At 45.2% G+C, this 22,612-nt stretch overlaps 1 protein-coding gene across 5 annotated transcripts in view; it reads left to right on the forward strand.

Moving 5' to 3' along the window:
• Gria1 (glutamate ionotropic receptor AMPA type subunit 1) overlaps positions 1–22,612 on the forward strand; it is a 322,606-nt gene that overhangs the window by 212,266 nt on the left and 87,728 nt on the right. For all 5 annotated transcript variants that reach the window (XM_004629373.1, XM_004629377.2, XM_004629374.1 and 2 more), the window contains 2 exons: positions 249–455; positions 5,955–6,328. In XM_004629373.1, coding sequence (XP_004629430.1) covers positions 249–455; positions 5,955–6,328 — 581 coding nt within the window. The remainder of the gene's footprint in view (positions 1–248; positions 456–5,954; positions 6,329–22,612) is intronic.

Here is a 22,612-nt window from a genome sequence, read left to right on the forward strand (position 1 = left end):
AAAAAAAAAAAAAAAACATGATTTGAAAGGCTGCATACCATCTCAATGTTAAAACATGGTTATCTGGGCAAATTTTCCTCCCTTAATCTAAGAAACTTCTAATGAGGGATAGAAATGCAGACATATGTTTGGAGACTTCCCCAATGTTAAGCAATGTTGGCCGTGTCCTCCTCTGTCATGTCAAACTTCCCTGCCCATGGGTAAGCATCTGACCGACCACATTGTCTGTCTCCCCATTTCTCTACCAGGAAGATCCTTACGTGATGCTCAAGAAGAATGCCAACCAGTTTGAGGGAAATGACCGCTACGAGGGCTACTGTGTGGAGCTGGCAGCAGAAATCGCCAAGCATGTGGGCTACTCCTACCGCCTGGAGATTGTCAGTGATGGGAAATATGGAGCCCGGGATCCTGACACAAAGGCCTGGAATGGCATGGTGGGAGAGCTGGTGTATGGAGTAAGTTCCTCCTGGGGCAGAGACAGAGGACAAAACTAGAGAGTGAAAGGAAAGTGTTTGGTGGCTGCATGTACCTCTACGCCTATGTGACCCCGTAACTGAGCATCTCTTTTGCTGAGCCAACAAGTCATCCACAGCCCACTGTCTTAAGACATCCTCTGTTCAGGTTTCAGTGCCTTCAACCTCACTCAGCATCTTGGCCCTTCCATTGATCATTGCCCAACCCACTTGACCGTGTAGTTCCAAGATCAATTTTCACAAGGCAGATGTCTAAGTTCTCACTGCCCTCAGAGTTACACGAGACTCCCTTGGGCCCAAATTTCCTTCTAGTCACTTGCTCCTCTATTTCCTCTTCTGCAATTTCCAGCTCAACCAAGCTGCTCCTCATTTGCTCTCTTCTTTAGAGTACTCTCCACTATTCTCACCTCTAAATTCTTCTACCCAGCCTTGAAGAAATTGTTACTTTTGCCTAGTTATCTTTTGCCTCTTCAAATCAAATTTGACATTTCCACTGTACCAGCCTCGCTTTCTGCCAGAGAACCTAGTTTTCTGTGGCTCCCTCTGCCTTGTGTCTTGGCCAACTGCGCAATAGCGATGGGTCTGCTCTGATTTTGTCTTACTCGTAACACTAGAAGTTACTCTATGCACAACTGCTATGAAGACTTCAATAAGCAGAGGCAGCATTGAGACACCACTGAGTACCTGACACTGTTTTCCACTTTAAGGAGTTAAGGAAAAGTGAACAACCCTCAAGGACCTGCACATTTTATTGGGGTAGAAAAGATAGCAAGAGAGCAAAGAAACACAGAACCACAGAGGCCGAGTTGCATGGTTCACACAAGAGCTAACATGGGTTTTTCTAGCTCTCAGGAAAAGGCATGAAACTTAGAAGCCACACTGAAATAGCAAGAGAGAAGAGCAGTCCAGGAATTTCTTGAGTACAGTTGTAAAAAGAATAGAGGTAGATATCAGGTATGAGAGCAGAGTGAGAACACCTGGGCATGGCTTACAGAGCAGTCAGGGACAAGATGAATTAGGAAATGACAAGGGAAAGAAGGTAGACAAGATCAGGGAGACTGGAGGCAGAGAGATTAGGATGGTGCTTGAGGAAAAGAATAGCAAAAGGTAATGGAGGACTCCTGCTGCACGTGCAGGAAAGCAGCCGGCTTCACTCACAGACACTGAAAACTCCCAGCTGGCCTTTGAGCTACAGCCCATGTGGAGCCCAAGGTGAATGTCAAGTGCTGGGCAGGAGGAAACAATCACTTAGGAGGACTCCAAGTCTCATTGTCTCACGTCAGGGCAAGAGGAGGCACAGTAGCTATAGGTGTGACACAAAGAGAATTCAAAGAAGAAAAAGATGGAGTAGAGCAACTGTTCCTCAGGGAGGAGGCCTTTGAGGTGGCCTGTGAGAGCAGCTAATGTGCTGAGGAGCTGGATGTGCTTCTCACCCTTCTTCACTCCACCCTGCCTCTCACTTTGGAAGCTCTGTGGATGAAAGATGGAGACCTGCATGGGTCACGCTGCACCTGGAGGCTGGTTTCCATGGGAACTTCCACTATGCTCTTAAGGTCGTCCCCATGGCAACTGCTGGGAACTTTTCACCTTCACCGGCATTCATCTTCACCTTCACCTCATGGAATGCAGTCCTTAGTGAAAAGCCTCTGATCTGGGTGGCATGGTGGCATGACGGTCCTGGCGGCGTGGCGATTCACTGGCTCCTCATGGATGTTCCCCTGTGGGCCTCAGCTGTCAGGACCCTTCCTGTCTCCCTTTTCACAGCCCTGCCCCTCTGTCCAGTAAAAATTATTTTCTTTTTTTTTTTTTTTAATGTAGGAGCTATTCTGAAGGCTCATGCTAAAAGTCACAGCTGCATCTTTTAAACATTTCTGTATTAAATTATATAATGTCTAAAAATATATTTTTGAAGACTCCATGATGGGCCCAGTTGGCTGTTCTCCCTTTACTTTTCTCTAGATTATTTCCCTTTATTTTTCTATTTTCCCTCAAAGAAAACAAAGAAGGTAAGGGAGACGCTCTGAGCCTCAAACCACTAGTGTGGTCAGCAAAGTCGCAGGAAGCCCCTAATTGTGCCATCTCTGTAGCTGCCAGTCGGCTTCTCCTTATCTTCCTTTTGCTCCCTGTTCCTCTTGTCAACAGCGCTAACAGTGACGTCTCTTCACACAGTGCATGTCCAATGCCAGGCCACACACTGCGCTTACATCCTTTAGCTGATTCTTCATGTCAGAAGCCCAAGTTAGATGAGATTATTTCCCACATTTTATAGATTGAGGACACTGAGGCCCAGAGAAGTCAAATAATTAGCCAAAAGTCACACAGCTGCCACTAGAAGCCACAGCAAGCTACCCTCTCTGCCTCGCTCTGCCCTGCCTCGCTCTGCCTCATGCCATCCAGACACTGAAGTGTAAAGCCAAAGTACAGTGAGAGCGGCCAGCGGCGCTCTCAGCAGGGAGATGCAGGTCACGGATCACCAGTGAGGTGTCTGCTTCTTGCGCGGCCGCGTCTTTGTGTCTCTTTTCCACCTGTAATTCTTTCTGTCTTGCCTTGATGAAGCAGGAAGAAAGTGAGCTTTGCAGACAGATCCCCGGATTTGAGTTCCAACTCCACAGCTCTCTGACTGCGATGCTTGTGAGCCACTGAGCTCCTCTGAAAGTCAACTCCCTATAGGAAGGAAACTGATCTCCTAAACTCCAAGCTCTTTCACTTGAAGCTACACAGGAACCATGGAGTTAGGAAGAAGAGAAGCTCAGTCTTCCCTCTGCTGTGCCCTTGACCAGGGCTGTGCAGCAGCAGGAACTGTCTCACATGGTGGAAATCAACTCCTGGGGCCTCTCCCTCAGTGTCAAACAAACCAAAACTGTACTGCTCAGTGCAGACCCTCTTCCCTGCCTGGACCTGGGCTCATTACCTGTAAAGCGGCCTTTCATGTGTGTATCCTACATATTTAGGTCTCTTTGGATGCTTAGGGTAATGAATAGCCCATAGAAAATTATCTTTGGCAGTGCTGCCTCCTACTTACTCTTCTTGGCAATACTGCCTTCTACCCACCCTTCTTTAAAATACTCAAAGGGGCCGGGAAAATGGCTCAGTGGAATAAGCGCTTCCCTGGCAAGCGCAAGGGCCTGAATTCAATTTTCTGCAAAAAATAAAAAAATAAAATACTCAAAGGGCTGGTGAGATAGCTCAGCAGGTTAAGGGCCTGCTTAGGCAAGCATAGGGGCTAGGGTTCGATCCCTGGCACCACGTGCCAAGCCAGCCCCACCCCTGGGCATGCTGAGCTGGTGACTGAGGCAGATCTTGGTGGCATGTGCCTGTAATCTCAGCACTGGGGAGGCTGAAAACAGGAGGATTGCTAAGAGTCTGATCTGTAGAGTGAGACCCTATGCCAAACATAAAAATAATGATAAAATACTCAACATACAGTGGTCTTTAAGATTGTAAGTCCTGCCTCAAAGTAACTTAGTGAAATCTGTTTCCTAAACATGTTCATTTTTATGTTATACTTATTAGCATCATTCCAGAAATAATGTTCCATGGAACCAAACTTTGGACCACTAAATGAACAAAGCCTTCGGATCATATTATTCCATAATTTTGGAGTCTATGATCCTTTTTATTGGACCATGTCAGAAAACATCAAAGAAATCTATTGAATACTGTTTTCAGAGCTGGTCTTGGCATGGGCCCTTTTAAGTCATTTGCATTACTTTTCTCTCATGTTCCTTTTCTGTGTCGATTTATAGAAAGGAGTAGAAATCTTTTCCCTTGTACTGGCTAGAAAGTGTTTGTAGAAATTATCAAGGATTATGTAGGGTGACAGGGAAAAATAACAGAATTACTATGAAACTCACACCTGACACCACATGGTTTTACAGAAAGTTTCTTTCTACAAGTGAGAATTTGAGACGTTCTGGAGCCAGCCTTCGGTACCACAGGCAGTTCTTCGGTCGTCCCACCCAACCAGATGAAACTCACTCAGAGACAAGCCGGCCTGGTAGGGTGGCAGGAGCCTCCTCTGCACAGTGTTTGCCACCCCCCACCACACACCTGGACTGCTGTGCTACGTTGTAAGAGAAAGCCAGGCAGCCCAAACAGACATGCGCAGGCCTGTCTCTCTTCCCAGAAATGGATGCTGTAACAAGAAGGTTTCCAGATTCTCCTGATCTCAGGCCAGCAGAGAAGTGGGTTTTTACTGAGTAGACGCCAGTGCTTGTGTGATTAGAGAAAGGCAGGCAAGACAGAAGCCAGAAGAGCGAGGCTTGCAGATTCCACTTGCTGGAGTCCCGTGGATGAACATTGTTACCAACTTTTCCTGTTCATCAACATACTGGATTTCAAATTTAAGAACTGGATTATTGGTGAATTTCTCAGCAGTCTTCCTGGAGGCAAAACTTACAAATATACTTTACTTCCTCACTGCCAGGTCTTCGTTCACATGGCTCCTTCCTCCTGGAGTGCCGCCCTGCACTTTTGACAGAGTAACCTGTCCAAATCCCAACCACTTTCCATGCCATGTTGAAACTTCACCCCTTTCTGATGCAGTCCTGATCGCCTCAGGCAGAATGAACCCCTCTCAGTCTCCTGCAGCGTTTTATCCCTCTTGGAAAACATATATTCAATCTACCTTACAGATCACGAAGTTTGTGTGTGAGTGTCTGTGTGTGTTATGTGGGCTACTCTCTCCCAGTAGTTTGTAATTCCTTGAGTGTGTCATAGTCTATCTAGTCTTTCAGTCTGGACTTACCAGTAAGTACTCAATAAATGTTTATTGAGTTAAATTTGCCTTTACCATGTTGTTAACCAGGATAATCTTCATTTGAAGTAAAAGAAACCCAATCCAAACTGGTTTAGGCAAACAGACGGGTTAGCTCATGTGCTTGGCGACAAACATAGGAATTTATTGACACATGTTCCTAGGGCACCCAGGGTAAGCCCTGAATTTAGAGTGACCTTAAATTACAGCATCAGGATCATCTTCTGTGTCCCTCAGCTCTGCTCTCAGAGATAATTCTCAGTAAACCCACTTAGGTCTTTTGTCATCTTTGAGTAAATGCAGAATAGGGGAGTGGAGTGTGCTGATTAGCCAGACCTAGGTTAGGTGCTGCCCGTGTAACCAAGATGGTTGGCCCCATTCCAACCTGGAGGGCTGAGCAGGAAGGAGTGGTCTCTCTCCCACCACATGAAGGTAGCAGAGCTTCTGGGCAGGCAAAATAACAGATATCACAGCAGCCTCCTTCTTACAGAAATAGCAGGCCTCTAGCAAGGCAGACTGTCAAGTAATGAGATGATCTCTCCTGCAATACGCTGAGCCGATCACCCACTTGCCAGGACCATGTTCTAGTACTGGGGTATTCGACTTCTGAAGTTCTTTCCCACTTCCACATTCTTTAAGACACAAAAGAGTATTCACAATGAAGAAAGGGAAAGAAAAAAAGAGAAAGATGTTGAGCTCAACTGATTTTTATTTTATTTTTGCAGAGAGCAGACGTGGCCGTGGCCCCCTTAACTATTACATTGGTTCGGGAAGAGGTTATAGACTTCTCCAAGCCATTTATGAGTTTGGGTATCTCCATCATGATAAAAAAGCCACAAAAGTCCAAGCCAGGAGTGTTCTCCTTCCTCGACCCTTTGGCTTACGAGATTTGGATGTGCATAGTCTTTGCCTACATTGGAGTGAGCGTCGTCCTCTTCCTGGTCAGCCGCTTCAGCCCCTATGAGTGGCACAGTGAAGAGTTTGAGGAAGGACGAGACCAGACAACCAGCACTGACCAGTCAAATGAGTTTGGGATATTCAACAGTCTGTGGTTCTCCCTGGGAGCTTTCATGCAGCAAGGATGTGACATTTCTCCCAGGTCAGTCAGCTCTTTTCTCAATCTATTTTTCAATGCATTTCTGTGGGGCAAAAACTGGGAATTGAAGAGATAGGACTGATTATTCCAACTACTCCTTAGAGTTAATTTCCCCTTGCATGCTGTGGTCACCCTGATGCATCGATGCTAATGAATGCTAGAGGATTAAGGTGTTCCTTCAAGACTAATAGGCAGAGTTGTGCTGAAGTGAAGAGAAATAAGGGAAAGCAGTGTGACACAACTGATACTTAATGAGGACCCACAGCGTGCCAAGCAAGGCTATGATTCCTGTGCATGCATTGTTTCCACAAATGTCCACAGAAGCAGGAGGCAGCATTCACCTCCTATCTGATTTTATGAATGAGGAACCACAGAAATGCTGACTGTCTCATGAGGTTGCATGGTAGTAAATAGAGAAGTGGTGGGTTTTAAGTAGGTGACACAAGGTGTGTGTGGCTTGGGAAGTCATCTTGCCCTGGTAGACTTTGGCTTCTTCATCTTAAAAAGTGTTCTTACCTTGAAAAGGACCTTGAAAAAACTCTAATTCCTTCAGTGACATAAATGTGTTTCTTATGGTCCCAAAGAAACTGAGAGAGGGACTTGAGGTATTGCACTGCCAGTACAAGGGCAGCCAAATCAGTGGGATTTTTAGACCCTTCCCTGGATCAAGAGCAACTTCGTGTCTGTGTGTTCCACATGTTGAACTTCTGAATGCAATCTGTTTTGAGACAAGTGGATCAGAAGCTAAGAAGAGTAGAAAAGAGAAAGTGGAAAGAGAAATTTGAAAATCAATAATCTAGACCAACTCTCACACTTACTGACCTCCTGTATGTATGTGTAATTTCTTTGACCTCACTTTAGAATGTTCAACCTGAACTAGTTTAATTTAACTGATAATAACCATTGACTGTACATACCTTCACAGTTACCTGGTATCTCTGAGCTCCCTTTCCCAGAGGCATTCCTTCACAGATTACCTAATTTCAAAAGCAGGCAGAGAAGTATATCTTAGAATGGGACCTCCATGGATAAATCTGGGGTGTAAGTGTATAAATACCAGGCCTCAAGGAAGTTTACTGGAGGTACACTGACCCTGTCATCATTTCGCATTTGACTGCCGATGGGGACCCATATTTCTAGGCAGCGATGGAGTAAAACCTTCCTAACAAGCTTCCTCTGAGACTTACTTTGCATGCTGTACAATTTGGAAAGTCTCAGTGTTCAACATTATAATCTTGTTTTTCTTTAAATAAGAAGGCAGTCTGGGTGGGGTGAAGGGGAACGTGGGAGAGGAGGTGTGAGACTGGGTGCGTGGCCAACACTGGCAAACACATGGTGAAGAGTAGAAAGAACCAAGCAGGGGAAGGGCTTACTTAAAAATAAACCAGGCCAGTGGATAAACAGTGGGAAAAACAACTCCTATCTAGTCAGAATAGCACAGGGCCATCAAAACCAGCATATGTCATCTCTTCTTTTCTGGTTATTTCCTTCTGGAGTAGGCCCCTACCTCTTAACAGATTTCCCGTCGTCTGACCTCCGGGTACATTTTTATCCTCCCCACCAGCCCTGCAGAGGCCTCAACTCGTGCTTCACACCCTGTGTCTCTATCAGGCATGTTTCTGTATAATCCATCTGCATTAAGTGGTGAGTGTCCCAAGTCCACTGACAGGCATGCAAGCTGGCCCACGCCCTCACCAGGTCACAGCCGCTGCCACCTCTTCACCTCACTGCTGTGTCACTCAGTTGGCTTTGGAGGTGTTGAACCACTGCCTAAAGACGAATCTCAAATTGTGCCCTGGACTTCTGAAAGCGCCCCTCACTTATCTCCAAAGCACAGCAAGCTGTAGAAGAGAACCAACAGCACGTATCTCCCACCCTCCTGCGCAGCTCTGCGTGACAGTCTCCTTCTAGACTTCCATTCTTTGCTTGGCAAAATGAAAATAATTGTCTCAAGTCTTGTGGTGAGATTTAAAAGATGGTGATAGGTGAAGAACCTGCTCCGTAGGACCCAGCCCCCACATAGGAAACCTATCAAATGGGTGGCATTTTTTTTTTTTTTTTTACTTTGGAATGGCTTTGTGTATAGGACTTTGAATAAATAGTAGAGAGGGAACACTACTCAGTGACCAGAAAGCCTAGCGCCCTCTTCTGACGTAGTCCAGAGACAAAGTGGAAATAACTAGTGGTTGACTCCAGAGGCCAGCGATACCTGGATTCCTGGAGTTCCTCCCCGTAGGAAGTAGGAGGAAGGGTTTGTGACTGTGGATGAAAAGAGTCTGATAGGCCCAGTGTGAACTACTAATAAAAGGAATCTTACCCACTGTAGATAGACTTCCTTATCAAGCTTGTCCTGGTCATTCCAAGTTTAAAAGCCTATGGGTTACTGGAAGTGAACAGTAACTCGGAAGACATTAGAATGAGCTAAAGCTGTTGGTGTATGAAACCCCTCTAAGAGTTCAAATATAATGTCATCAGAATGTTCATTGAAAATGCATGGTGGGCCAGACAAAAGAACAAGGACTATACAGCAGAGGGACAGAGGCCATGCAGAGAATGACGAACGCCAGTGGAGAGCACCGTTGCTGCTGGCCCTGTCCTTGTGCGCTCTCTTTTAGGGCCTGTGCTGCTCGCGTCCTGCATGCTTCAGTTCTTGGCCCTCAGCGCTTATTTAAATATCACAGGGCTGGGGAGGTAGCTGAGCGGCATAAGTGCCTGCCTGGCAAGCACAAGGTCCTGAGTTCAATCCCCGGTACTAAATAAATAAATATAATAAATGTGCCATAAGTCCTCACTAACTTAGGACTCAGAGAGCTAAACTCTACCTCAACTGCATATATCTGCACTCATACACCAACAGCTTTAGCTCATTCTAATGTCTTCCGAGTTACTGTTCACTTCCAGTAACCCAAAGCCAGCAAAATGTGGTCAAATACAGTTGTTCACAAGTAACAGGAGCAACAGCAAAACCCTCACCACACACTGAGGGTTACCTCAGATTACAGGGTGCGTCCTGGAAAACATGGTAGCAGGTAGTGGCTTGTGGTTTTGGGAAATCAGTGTAGGCTGTTCTGTGATTCTCCTGGCCTTTTTTGTTCCCAAGGAGGCGAGCTCCCAGACATTGTACCCACTTTTAAGCAGAGGGGGAGGAAGTCTTTCCAGCCATATCTGTCTCTGGATGAAGAAAACAAAAGCATAACAAAATTCTCTCCACCCCAAACAAACGTCTGCTTCCCCCTCACTGATCAGAATGGTGGTCCACAATAACTTATGCCTGAAGGAAACATAGGCAGGCAAGGCTTTCCATCCTCTAGAGTAAAAGGGTTGGAAATGTACTTAGGAATTGACTTGCAAACTTGGCCACAGTACCTGAAGTTAATCTTTCCTGTGCTAGCTCCACAAATCCTTAACACTAATCTGTCATTAGCACATTCAGTAATGTAGGCCGCCAAGTGCTACTAAAATGCCTAATGAGTCCCCTCCCTTTCTTTAAAATGTTTCTTTCATAAATGGATTTTTGAAGCCCACTTTTTAACACTAAAAGTTAAAAACCAGCTTAGCTGTGATCACAGGCTGCATGTTGTTTAGATGGGGGCAAGAGTAGAACACCATCCCTGCATGGACCTTGTAGGCCTTTCAGTGCAAAGACCTACACTTAATAGATATTTTGTATATATTTTCCATGAAAAGGAATATTTTGAAAAATAAAAGAGAAACAAAAATTGCTACAGACAAAATTTACCTTTCTTTTCCCGTTTCCTTTCGTTCTTCCTTATTTGTGGCCCAAACCATTCATCATTCATTTGCTCAACATATTGCCAACTGCCTGTGACCTGCCAGGTATGGTTTAGGTGCGGAGGATATGAAGCTGTGCTCAGGCTGCAGGGTGGTGGGAAGGAACCTTTGCTTCAAGGGGCTAGGAACATTTTGATATGCTGCCAAAAAAAAAAAAAAAATGAAACGACTATTGCAATGGATGGAAAAGGAAGTGGAATGAAAGAATAATTACTTAGAAACTTTTGAGAAGGCTTCTCTGCGGACCTAATGGGTAAGAGAGCACCAGGCTTGTATGACCGAGAGACACACACAGCTCTGCGTGAAGTCCCAGGTAGACAAGAGCCTCGTGCTCTTACAGGCTAGAGAAACGATGTGTATGTCTGGATTTTAGTAACAAAGGAGAGCAGTGCTCCTTGAGGTAATACAGAACAAGTAGGCAAAAGCCAGCTCACTCATGTGTAGGCGTGGGGTTTAGGCTAAATGAAATGGAAAGCCATTGGGGGGTCTTAAGCAACAGAAGAGTTGAATTGCATACTAAATGACCACTCTGGGGAGCTGTGAGGAAAAAGGATTAGGGGAAAGAATCCAAAGTAGAAGCAGACAAAGGGGGAACAGACAGAGGCTCCCACAGCTCTCCAGGAGAAATCGCATCAATAGAAGCCATCATGATAACCGTGGCTATGGCCATGGATTTGTGACCAGCTTGGAAACTGGCATTAACAGGACTTGCTGATCGCTGAAGAGGAGGGGAGGGAGAATTCAAGACAAATCCTGGAGGGAAGGTGCATTTGCAAAACACGGGGCCAGCTCCAGAGATGCTTATCTCTGAATAGGATCCCAGGTGCTCTCGTTTATCTGGATCACTACAGATGAGGAGACTACGGCCCAACATGGGGGCAAGATACTTTCTCTGAGGTCACCGAGGCAACATCCCTGGCTTGTTGATGCCCAGCCCAGCCCTTCCCTCCCAGGCAGTCTCAATCTGAGGTACCATTACCTACAGGGGAATTAGGAGACCCCTTCAGAGGTACCATCAAAGCCCCATTTCCTCAGGGATGCCCTTGGGGTCAGTGCCCTACTGAGTTAGGATGACTTCATTTTTGTTAGTTAATTTCATTGAGAAACAAATAGCAATGAGACAGTTTCAAAACCAATTAGCAGGACAGTTTCAATAATTAATACATTGCATATTGTCTTCGTAGTGGTTATTCATAGTACAAGAGGCATACATGATATCCTGTCCAAACACTGATAGTACAAATCTTTCTTCTCATTGAATGAAGAAAAAGTAGCTGTATATCTTAATTATTTTGTATATACAGATACAAAATGGTCCTTCATTTGTATCCCCTTTTTTGTTTACTTTTGTCAGAAGGTATTCCATCACCATTTAAATATTATAGGTGCGTGAATTCAGCAAAATAATCCAATAGAGTCCGGCAGTCCATAATAGTAGTGGGCTATCTGTAGGACTGACAAGGTCAGAAGTTGTTGACCTGAGCTTTTTACAGCTCAGCATATTAATATGGCTTTATAGGATGACTTTAGTAAGGAGAACAAGAGGTTATGCAAGTCTTAAGACAACAGAGGAAAATGAGAAATGAGGATTTCAGTGTTCAGAGCACCCCCTTGCATTCCTGATCACAGTCTGGGTCGGCATGTATAATGATTATCTCCACCTGGTGAGAACAATGACTCGCAGTGAGAAGTCTCAGGCAAGGGAGCGACGGCACCTTGGAGCTCTCCCAAAGCCCTGTATCACGCACACGCCCCCTCAGCTAATTCACTGCTTGGGGGCCCTGTAGCTGACTCACCGTGGGAACAGGGGGTGGCCAAGGAGGAAAACCTAGGAGATAGCAAAAGACAGCCTGACCTTTGCATTTCCAAGCAATTTCCATGGCAACCAATATGGCACAGGAGCTGAGAGGCCTGGGACAACTTCACCAGTACGCCTCCTGCTCTCCCTCCTACCCTCCCAGAGAGAGCCATAAAACTACCCTTTTCTCTCACTCATGTGGAGTTCACTGGCATGTCTGGAGGGAAGAGTGGGAGGTTGGAGGTGATGGAAGCAACTCAAGAATGAAATCCTTCTTCATTTTGAAAGCATAAGCCTGACTTAGGCCACAAGTTCCTTGCTACAAGGGTCACAGGGTTCTGTGGACAGCAGTAAGAAATGTATGCTAGATGCTCCTGGTCTTGGGCCCAGGTCTAGGGGTCTCTGGGGGAACCCTCTGAATTTGAGGCAACTGAGATGTTTGTTCAAGCACAGGTTCTCAGATCTGTGGAGCTGGGAGCTCAGTAATTGCAGAAAGCTGTGCATTTTCCCCAAGCCTCCCCTACCCTCTGCCTTCCAATATACGGGCCTTTAATGTCAAAAGTCACCAAACGTGGATGCTGGCCATAGAAAGACAGTTCACAGGTACAGAAAGAAGGCCCCTGGGGCAGGAAAAGTGGTGCCAGTTAGCAACCCCACACACACCAATCACAGCCTGCGCCTGCTCTCTGTCCCATAGTATGCTACTTGCTAGGTAAGTCAGGTCTTGGGCACAAAGGGATTAATGGGAATGCTGAAGAAGAGCCTTGCCATGATGTTACCTTCCTAAGTAGGCCAGCCTGCCAGAAAAGGTGCACAAAGATGTTGACAGGAGAAAATTCCCCTTTGCCACTTTTTCCTCACCGCTAAAGGTGACACCAAGGAAGAGGGCCTCTCCTGGGAGGTGGTCTGTCGGTACTGGCAGATGGGATATGTGTGTGGCTTTTCAGCTCAGTGCCAACTGCCTTTTCAATTTGGACTCTCTACTACTTGAAGGTGAGATCAAGAGCCAGACACCACTACTGAGTAGCTTCACGGAACTTTGGGAATAAGAAAAAATTCCCGAAGCTTCAAAAGTGTGGCATGGAGATATTAAAATGAAGGCAGTGATGTGGAGATGAAAGCCTTCACTGGCTATGCAAATTAAAATATTATTTATTTTCTTTTCTCAACCAGCATTTCTGGCTAACAGTAAGAAGAGAGTTAAATTTCCTTCTCTTTAAATTGCTGTGGAAGTTCATCATTGTAGTAATTTTGGGTATTAGGGGTTAATCCAGAACCTTGTACTTGCTAGGCAAGTGTTATGCCATAAACCTATATTCCCAATCCTTTATTTTATTTTCAAACAAGTGGAATGTGGAATAAGCGCTCAGTGGAATAAGCGCTTCCCTGGCAAGCACAAGGGCCTGAGTTCAATCCCCAGTTCCAGTTCCTCAAAAGAAAAAAAACAGAAAACAAGGTCTTGCTAATCTTCCCAGGGTGGCCTCAAATTTTCTATTATCCTACCTCAACCTCCCCAGTAGCTGGTGTTACAGGTGTGTGCCACCATGCCTGATACTGGACAGTTTTATTGAGGGACAGATATTTTTCCCCAAAAACTGCAAATAGGCCATCCTTCAGCAAGTTTTCCACATCACTGAAAAAGATGTGCAGGATTAACTGTGCGAAAGGGCCAGCCAAATAGCTAGCAGATTAAAGCACCTGCAAGCAGGCTCAGGGGCTGGGGGTTCTATCCCAGCCTGCAGTGCTGGCCCCACCCCCAGGGTTCCCTGAGATGGCAGTTGAGACTGGACATGCTGGAGCACGCCTGTAATCCCAGCTCTTGGGAGGCTGTGAACAGAAGAATCACTACTAGTCTGATCTAGTAGTGAGACCCTAAACACCCTGTAGACCCTTCCCTAAAATACAGAGAATAAAAAAGGATTAACTGTGCACATATTCATGCATCAAATGTCTCTTTATCACCGGTTACACAGCAAGCCTGAATCAGGGTGCTACGGGAGATGTCACGGCACATAGCGCACAGACACTTCTGTCCTCTTAGAGAGAGGGCCACGGTGAACTCAGCACCCTGCACCAGCTGATGGGAGTGGCCTCTACTCAGCTATGGCCAGCTATTGCTGGGGAGTTCTGCAGATCAAAGGCACAGCCACGTTCAATGGCAGGACCCCCTGTGAGGCCCCTGGGAGAATGTTTAGGGCTATATAATACGGCTAGATGGCTAGATGAACTTAATGCCTATGGACACTCTGGAAATATCATACTTACATATTTTTTTAAAGTTCCCTCTCCTTTCAACCTCTGTATTTTGGCTCCAAGCATAAAACCTGATTGCTATGTTTTCCTTTCTTTTCACATACTCTGGAAAATACAGGCCATGGATGTGGACTACAAAGAAGAAAGACAATTCCCACACCTCTACGTCCTGAAAGCCCTCCTTTAGCTAGTCATATCTGCCTGGGCAATGCATTTTTCAGGAGAGGATCCTTCTTTCTTTCTTTTTTTTTATTTCTTTCTTCTTTTTGTTGGAATTTATTTTTTAAGATAATAAAAAGTAGTTAAAGAGAAGCATTAGAAATGGTACAGAATTTCACTTCACAAAATAATCAGAATTCAACAATTCTTGTTTCTTTGTAAAACTTCTCTGCAAATACAATTTCTGTGATCAAGAGAACCAGTTCTTTATCTTCAAAGAAATAATGAGTCCTGTGTAGGGAAAACTGAAAGTCTACTTAATCAAGTAGATAGGGAAGATAGGCCCAGACTACTATGGAGAGGCTGACAGTTTTGGGTATTCAGTAGGTCCCACCGTCCAACTGTGGGAAATGAATCATTTCTGGGGCACCATTTGCATTCAAATGACATAAGAGGTGAGCAGATCTCAAGGCACCAAGAAAAAGAAATGGTGCCAAGGGCTCTAACACAGAAACCACAGTCCTAGGTGGTGACAGTCACTGTGCATAATCATAGGCTCCCAAAGAGAAGGCTTGAAATGAGAATAATACTTTCTGGGAGCAGAGCAGAATCCCACCCACTCAGCCTCAGCCTCCCTCCCATCCACAGGCTGCATAACTTGCCCTCCTGGCTCTCACTTTTCCTTCTTCCAAATGTGAACATGATGGTCCTTTCTGTGCTCTCAGATCCCCACTTAAGCTTTGTCTCCTCTTGCCTTCCAGCTTAGCCAGGACTCTGGCCGAGTCACACCGCATCTATCTATTCCCCAGCTTCCTGCTGCTATTTTGCAACTGCTCCGTCTCCCTGGGGAGACCTTTTCCATATGTCCTGCTCAATTCCTCCCCCCTTTGCAAATGCTGCCTCCTTCCTCTCCCCCACCCAGCCCTCAGTTCTGGTGCATCTGGGCTTTACAGACATGGCTGTGAGGTTGAACCCTTGGATGGAGTTGGCTGATACTGACTCTGGACTCTGCTGCTTATAAGCTGTGTGACCTGGGGAAACAGCTGCCCTGCACCTCAGGGTCTTCTTGTGAAGCACAGGGATAATAATGATACCTGCATCAAGTGGCCTGATCAGGACCACACGCCTTCAGTTGTGGGTGGTTCTTCCTTCACACACAGCTCTTACAGTAAAGGCTCATGTTACACTCACCACTGTCATCTGAACCTCTCTGAGCCTTCTTGCACTGTACTTATCCACATGTGGTGCTTGTTGAAACCCCAACTGGTGACCTCATCTCTACAACTCATTCCAAACTGGGCAGGTGGTACTGCACATTCTAAATACTCAAACTTTGGTTGCTACGTGAGCTTGTGTGTTTTCACAGTAACCTTCTAAGGCCCATGCCATACTTTTCATTTGATGGACAGAAAGCAATCTAATGAAGCACATTTCTAGCCGTAACTGCCTGCCTGGGGGATGCAGGTCAAATCAGAGCTGGCCTCTGAATGGACTGAGGAAAGAGAAGGACCAAAGGAAGAGAAGTTGAAAGGTGCCATAAAGCAAAATTGCCTTGCAGTCCTTGTTATCCTGCTGTCCAGCATTGCTCCAGTCTTCTCTTAGCTGAGAAAGACAGCCTTCATAGTTATTTTTATTTGTTTCTCCTACATGTGTCAGGCACTTTGATGATGTTACATTATTTTATTTCTAATCATTATGACAATTTCTAGCCTGTACTGCAATGCCATTTTGTAGATGAGAAAACTGGGGGCTCATAGAGATTAATTTCTTTTTTTTTTTTTTTTTATTTAGTACAGGGTCTATAGGGTCTCACTACACAGATCACACTCATAGACATTCTCCTGTTTTCAGCCTCCCAAGCACTAGGACTATAGCACACACCACTATACCCAGTCTCAATCACCATCTCAGCATGCCCCAAGAGGCAGGGCCAGCATGGCACGCTGGGGATTGAACCCCAGTCATTGTGTCTGCTTATGCAGGCACTGTAGTCCACTGAGCGATCTGGCTGGCCAGAAATTAATTTCTTTATATACTGGTACCCAGCACAGCTGAGACTGTAACATGCATCTACTTCTAACACCCATGATTTACACACTGCTACCCTTACAACCACAAATCTTCTGAAGCGAACTTAGGGGTCCAGGAGACTTTCAGAATTGAGGGGTATACCGCTTTCTCTCCTACATAGGGTTCCCTAGCTCTGGTTTCATTTTCAAAAGGCAGGCCTTCTTGCTTTTTTTTTTTATTCCATTGTGATTGTTTTTGCAGTATCATCATTAAAATCCACCTTCTTGGAGGGATAGTAGTGTCTGGTTCATTCCACCCTCACCTAGAGTGAGGACAGTGTGGCAAGCTGGGGTGAGGGAGATGGCGAGATGGAGACAGGAAGAGATGCGAGACACTTCAGAGAGGCCAACCTTGTGCCTGCAGCTGCCTACTGGTGTGGATGTCAGAAGGGGAGCCATGGCCACAGCCCAAAGTTGAAGAGGATGTGCTGTGAACTGTGGCACTTTACACATGAATAAAGAATGAGAACGAAGGAAATGTGATCAGGAATAGTCTTTAAATTATGGGCAATGGGAAAGATCTCGGCACGAGCCACTCTTCCCATGGAAGTCTTCATACGATTGTGACGAGATGAATGTACAGTGACATTTGTTGGGCCAGGGAGATAGCTCAGTAGAATAAGCGCTCGCCTGGCAAGTGTAGGGTTCTGAGCTCAGTCCCTGGTACTGGGGGAAAAAAAAGACATTTATTGCTCTGCTGTTGACAAAGCTGGATTAGATTCAGGGTCAATCAGGAGAAACCTGGCCAATGAGGTGACAGCTCGTCATTCACGGAGCAAGAGGCAGCTGCTGAGGTGATGAACAAGGACGGCTATGTGGCTTTGTAAAGATCCTCAGGGTTGCAATAACAGGAAGCAGTAGGATATTGTCCTGCTGGTCCCTATGATAGGCTCTTTTCATTGTCCCATGCTGCCTTTCTCGAATTAGGGAACTCATGGCGGTTCACTGAATTGGTGATAAAGGAAATATGTGCATGGGCTGAGGAGACAAGAGACTTCCAGGGAGCATGGACAATGCCTTGAAAGATGGGGTTAAATTTTCTACAAAAGCAAAGAGAAATGATGAGTGACACCCTTCGAGGAAGATGACCATGAGTAAAAGAACTGAGGCGAGCCATGGAACTTGCCAACCAAGGTAACTTCTTGGTGCTCACTGGCCTTAGAACTTACCAAATTTAGTGATGCACTCAGTACCATGACTTCGGTGTTTCCTGAACCCTGCAATGAGGCCATTAGTGTCATCTAAAATGGACTATCAAGGTCAAGTTCTTCAGCAGCCACCAGGGACAAGTTGGTTCCCTGTAGAATATTTTTATTGGACGATGGTAAGACAGTTTCACAATGGATAGAGCCTTTTCGACCACATTCTTATTTCTGGGGATGAAGAGGACCCTGGCAGCTATTTGAGAAGCCACCATCCTGGTTCTTTGTCTCCTGAGCACCAGGTAGAAGGGGCTGCTAGACAGATGCTTCCCTTCGGACTGGGGACGCCTTGGTATTCATTTGCTCTTTTGTGTCCCATGGTGGTAGTGAGGAGAAAGAATGGAAAGGGGCTTTATTCTGCTTGGTTTTATTCCAATTACTCTATGTATTTTAGAGGTGCAAAAGAGGATTAATCAATTCAATACTTTTATCTACATGTGCATGTGGCCCTTGTTTATCTTATTGAGATAAACTATTTTTAACTAATAAATAAATGAAAAATTTACCTATTAATTGGGCATGATGTGATGTTTTGATAAATGATATAGTAGGTAATGTTTAAGTCATTAAGAACATCTGTGTTTTCTAACGTCTACCACTTTTTTATGTGAAGACATTCCAAATCTTTCTTCTAGCTTTTTGAAATGTATACCATGTTATTGTTATATATGGTCACCGTCACCTACAGGTCAAGCAACAAATCGGAACTCTTTAGTTCTATCTTCCTTAGCACCTAAGACCCACCTTTCTGGGTCTCTTGCTTCTCTTCCCTCCCTATATTGGGTAACTACTGTTCTGCTCTCAACTCTGTGAGATTAGCTTTTTCAGGTCCCACCTAAGTAAGACTGTGTGGCAACTTCTCTTTCAGCCCCAGGTTTATTTTGCTTAACCTAATGATCTCAGTTCCATCTACATTGTTGCAAATGACAGACTTTCATCTTTTCAGTGATTTATAAATAGCCTCCCATTATGTGCGTGTACTGCACTTTTCAGCTATTCTCCCTTGATGAATGTGTAGGTTATTCCCATCTCTTAGTGGTTATGAAGAATGCTGCAGTTAACATAGGAATATAGTGTTCTAGCTGCGCTCATCTGGAATTTAAACCCTGACTAGGTACCATGTAAACACTTTGTCAGATTCAAAGTGTGAAAGGTGTCAGATTCAAAGTGTGAAAGGTTCAGGCTGTTTGAGCTTGCAAGGCTGTAAAAGAACCAAGATATGCAAGGAACAAGATAAATGAAAAGGCAGAGTGTATATTTAAACAATTCATAATGGCAGAATTTATGTTTAATACATAAAAAAGACACAAGGACCACTGAGGACTAAAATGATCTGGGCTGGCTCATAGAAAAGGAGAGACTTGAACTTGTCCTCGACCACAAGTGAGATTTATTTTTTTAATAATTTTATTGAAAAACAAATAGCAATGAGACAGTTTCAAAACTAATTAGCTAGAACAGTCTCAATAATTAATACATTGCATATTGTTGTCTTAGTGGTTATTCATTGTACAAGATGCAGACATGATATCCTGTCCACAAACACTATTAGAACAAATCTTTATATTCACTGAATTAAGAGAATGCAGCTGTATATCTATCCTAACAATTTTGAGTATACAGATACAAAATGATCCTTCATTTGTACCCCCTTTTTTGTTTAGTTTTGTCAGAGAAGGGTATGCCATTGTCATTTAAATATTGTAGTGTGTGAATTCAGCAAAATATTCCAATATAATCCAGCAGCCCATAATAGTAGTGGGTTACCTGCAGGACTGACAATGTCAGAAGTTGTTGACTTGACCCTTTTACAGCTCAACATATTAATAGGGCATTACTTTTTATAACAAGTGAGATTTCTAAAAAGAAGTCCAGATAAGGCAGTGGGGGAGTTGGGCAAGTCAAGGGGAGATGACCATGTATAGAAACCAAGTATTTTGGTCTCCTTAAACATACTTGGGTTTCAATCCCTAGTCCACTCTTTATTAGGCCTTAGACTCAAGCCAATAACGTGATTGTCAAACCACATTTTCCTCAACTTTATTACATGAGCAAGAAGAGGCTGAGGTACGTGGCATAGATAACACTTCAGGCTGGGTATTCCGAAGTCTATATTATCTTTTCCTTCCTCTATGTCAGTCACCTTACTTCTTTTTCACACTGTCCCTGGCCTCCCAGCAACAACTGATTCTCTGCTGACAACTCCCAGAGACTCACTGGCAGGCAGCTCCCTGGCTGGCTGGGCTCCCCGCTCACCTCCAACCAGAAGGATGTAAGTGCAGCAGCTGTTCCAGAAGGCTGCTGCCAGAGGCAGTGCTCTGCCTGGATTAGGTGACAGCTGGCTGAACACTTGGCCCCTGGGCAGGATGTGGACCTTGGTGCTAGCCTGCTTCCCTATTGTGACTTATCCCTATGTCAGAGACCCCTACCTGCCAACCACACTCTGCCTCAGGCCCCTCTGTCCTGGACACTTAGCTCTGTTTCTCTGTGGTCAACATTCAAGGTTCTCTCTACCTTAAGTACTGTAAAGATCCAGAGCTTTGCAATAGAAGACTTAAGAGCACAGGTTCTAATAGGATAGACCCCAGGGCTTGGTTCTGCCTCCTACACTAACTTGCTTCTGACTCTGTACAAGTAGCATTGGATCTCACAGCCTGTGCCACTACTGCCACACAGCCAACCACCCCAACCCTGTGACAAAAAACAGCCACCATTTTATTTTGCTCAAATTCTTCAGGTTGGAAAATTTGGACAGGCCCATAGTCATGTCTTGTTCCTGTCTATGCCAGGCATCTCGGACAGAAAACATTAAGAGGCTGCACTTGAGGAGAGACAGTGGGGCTTGGAACCACCTGAAGGCTCCCTCTCCCACACACCTGCCTACTGAGGCCAGTGGCCCGAGCACCTAAATGTGTCCTCCCTACACACTTGCCTGGGCCTCCTGGCTCTATGGTGTCTGAGGGCCAGGAACAGTTGTTCCAGAGAGAAGCAGGCAGGAGCTGTACCACCTTTCATGACCTCCCCTTGGAAGTAGCACATGGCACTCCTGTCATAGTCACAAGCTCAAATACGTTTAAAAAAAAAACATAGTCCAGATGTGGTGGCACATGCTTATCACCCCAGCACTTAGGAGGCTGAGATAGGAGGATCACTGCAAGTTTGAGCCAGTTTGGGCTACAAAGTGAATTCAAGGCCAGCCTTAACTGCATAGTGAAATTCCGTCTCCAACAAAAAAAGGAAAGAAGAAAGGAAGAAAGAAAGGTTAAAAAAGGAACATCAATTTTTCCTTCCAGTAGAATTTGTCCACATCATGTTATAAAAAGAATATGTGGAATAGGAGGGGTTATTGTGGCTGTCTTTGGAAAACCTAGTCTCACTCCTAATATATAAAATGACAACCATGTCTTTGGAGTCCTGGTAAAGATTAAATGGTGTGTGGTATTTGAAGGTCTTAGCAAGGTGTGTGACATGTAATAAATGCTCATAAACACATTTTCTCTCGTTCCGTGTGTGTGTGTGTGTGTGTGTGTGTGTGTGTGATCACTAATAGTCCATGTGATTGGCGCATATTGTTTTGTGTCCATACTAATGTTAGTAGATATTTGTTAAAGCAATTTAACCTATAAATCAATTCTTTTTTAACATATATGGTCTTAGAACTCATGTAATTCCTAGTATAATCATCGTATTTTATAGTTTGAAAAGCAAAGGTTGAGAGTTCACCCTAGCTTGTTAGGTCAGTATTGAACATTGAAACATTTTGTTGACAATAACTCAAGTGGTGCTTAACAAACAATGAACCATTTTTCAGAAGGCTCATGTTTAGATCTGAACACCTTTCAGGCTATGCAGGGCCTTCAACTCGATCATAATCTCTTGGGGCAAACGAAAATGAACAGGAGAAGCACAAAAGCGTGCTGCACTCTCATTCTGCCCAGAAAACTCCCTGCAGATCTGAGCACCAGACGAGACAGCTCACGGCCTGGGCTTTATCACACCACATGTCCTGCTCCTCTTTCCCACAGTCGAGGGTCTGCGTACTCAGCGTTTGCCCCGTGGGGCTAGCAGAGGAGAACCATCAAGTGAGTAAAGCTGAGCTTCCGCGACTTGGCTTGCCGGCCCTGCGATGCGAGCGCCCTCCTCCAGAGACCGCTGGACGTGCTGGACAGCACCAGGGGGCGTGGCGCGGCACCTTGGGCCTCCGGGCTGTCAGTCTGGACTCTGACTTTCCACAGTGGAAACCCTTGACTGAGCGCTGTGATCAGTCTGCACTCTCCTGAGCGCCAAGAGACACGCTCAGAAATAGGAGCATTGAGCACTGAGTCTTACCTTCCGTGATTTGTCACCTAGCTGAGGAAATGAGATTAACACAGAGAGAAGAGGAAATTCGCAAGCTCCAGATACATGCAGCCACGGGTGATTTAAGGAGAAACAGATGTGGGAAATCCTTCCTCCGGCTAGGGAGATAGCTCAGTGGGACCGCCTGCCTTGCAAGTGCAAGGACCCAAGTTGTACCCCTGATCGGACAAGCAGTGCCAGCCCCAAAACCTGGCGTGGTGGCACACACCTGTAATCTCAGCACTGGGGAGGCTGAGACAGGAGGATCACTATGAGTTCAAGCTGCATAGCGAGACCCCGTACCAAATAAATAAATAAATAATGTTTTAAAAATCCTCCCTCACCTTCTCCCTGTCTGGGAAAGATAACAGAGAGACCCGTATGAAACCAGGAGCAAATCCACCCACCTTCCCCAGAAAGCCAATTTCCAGATTCCTATTGTGTATTCTACCTATCTGTTTTCATAGTTTATTATCATCTTTTAAACATCAACCTCTTTTTCATTCAATGTGTTTTTCTTTTTACCTCTCTGAAATTGGAGGCAACATAGCCAAGAAGTTAACATGAGTCTTTAAAACTTGGGATTGAGTCCCAGCCCAGGCGCAGCGTGGGCCGGACCCTCTCCCAGCCCCTCGGGCCGCCCCCCACCACTCCTCAGTGCCAACCCCCACCCCGC

Source organism: Octodon degus, unplaced genomic scaffold (genome assembly GCF_000260255.1).
Source record: "Octodon degus isolate 3935 unplaced genomic scaffold, OctDeg1.0 scaffold00029, whole genome shotgun sequence".
Taxonomy (NCBI): domain Eukaryota; kingdom Metazoa; phylum Chordata; class Mammalia; order Rodentia; family Octodontidae; genus Octodon; species Octodon degus.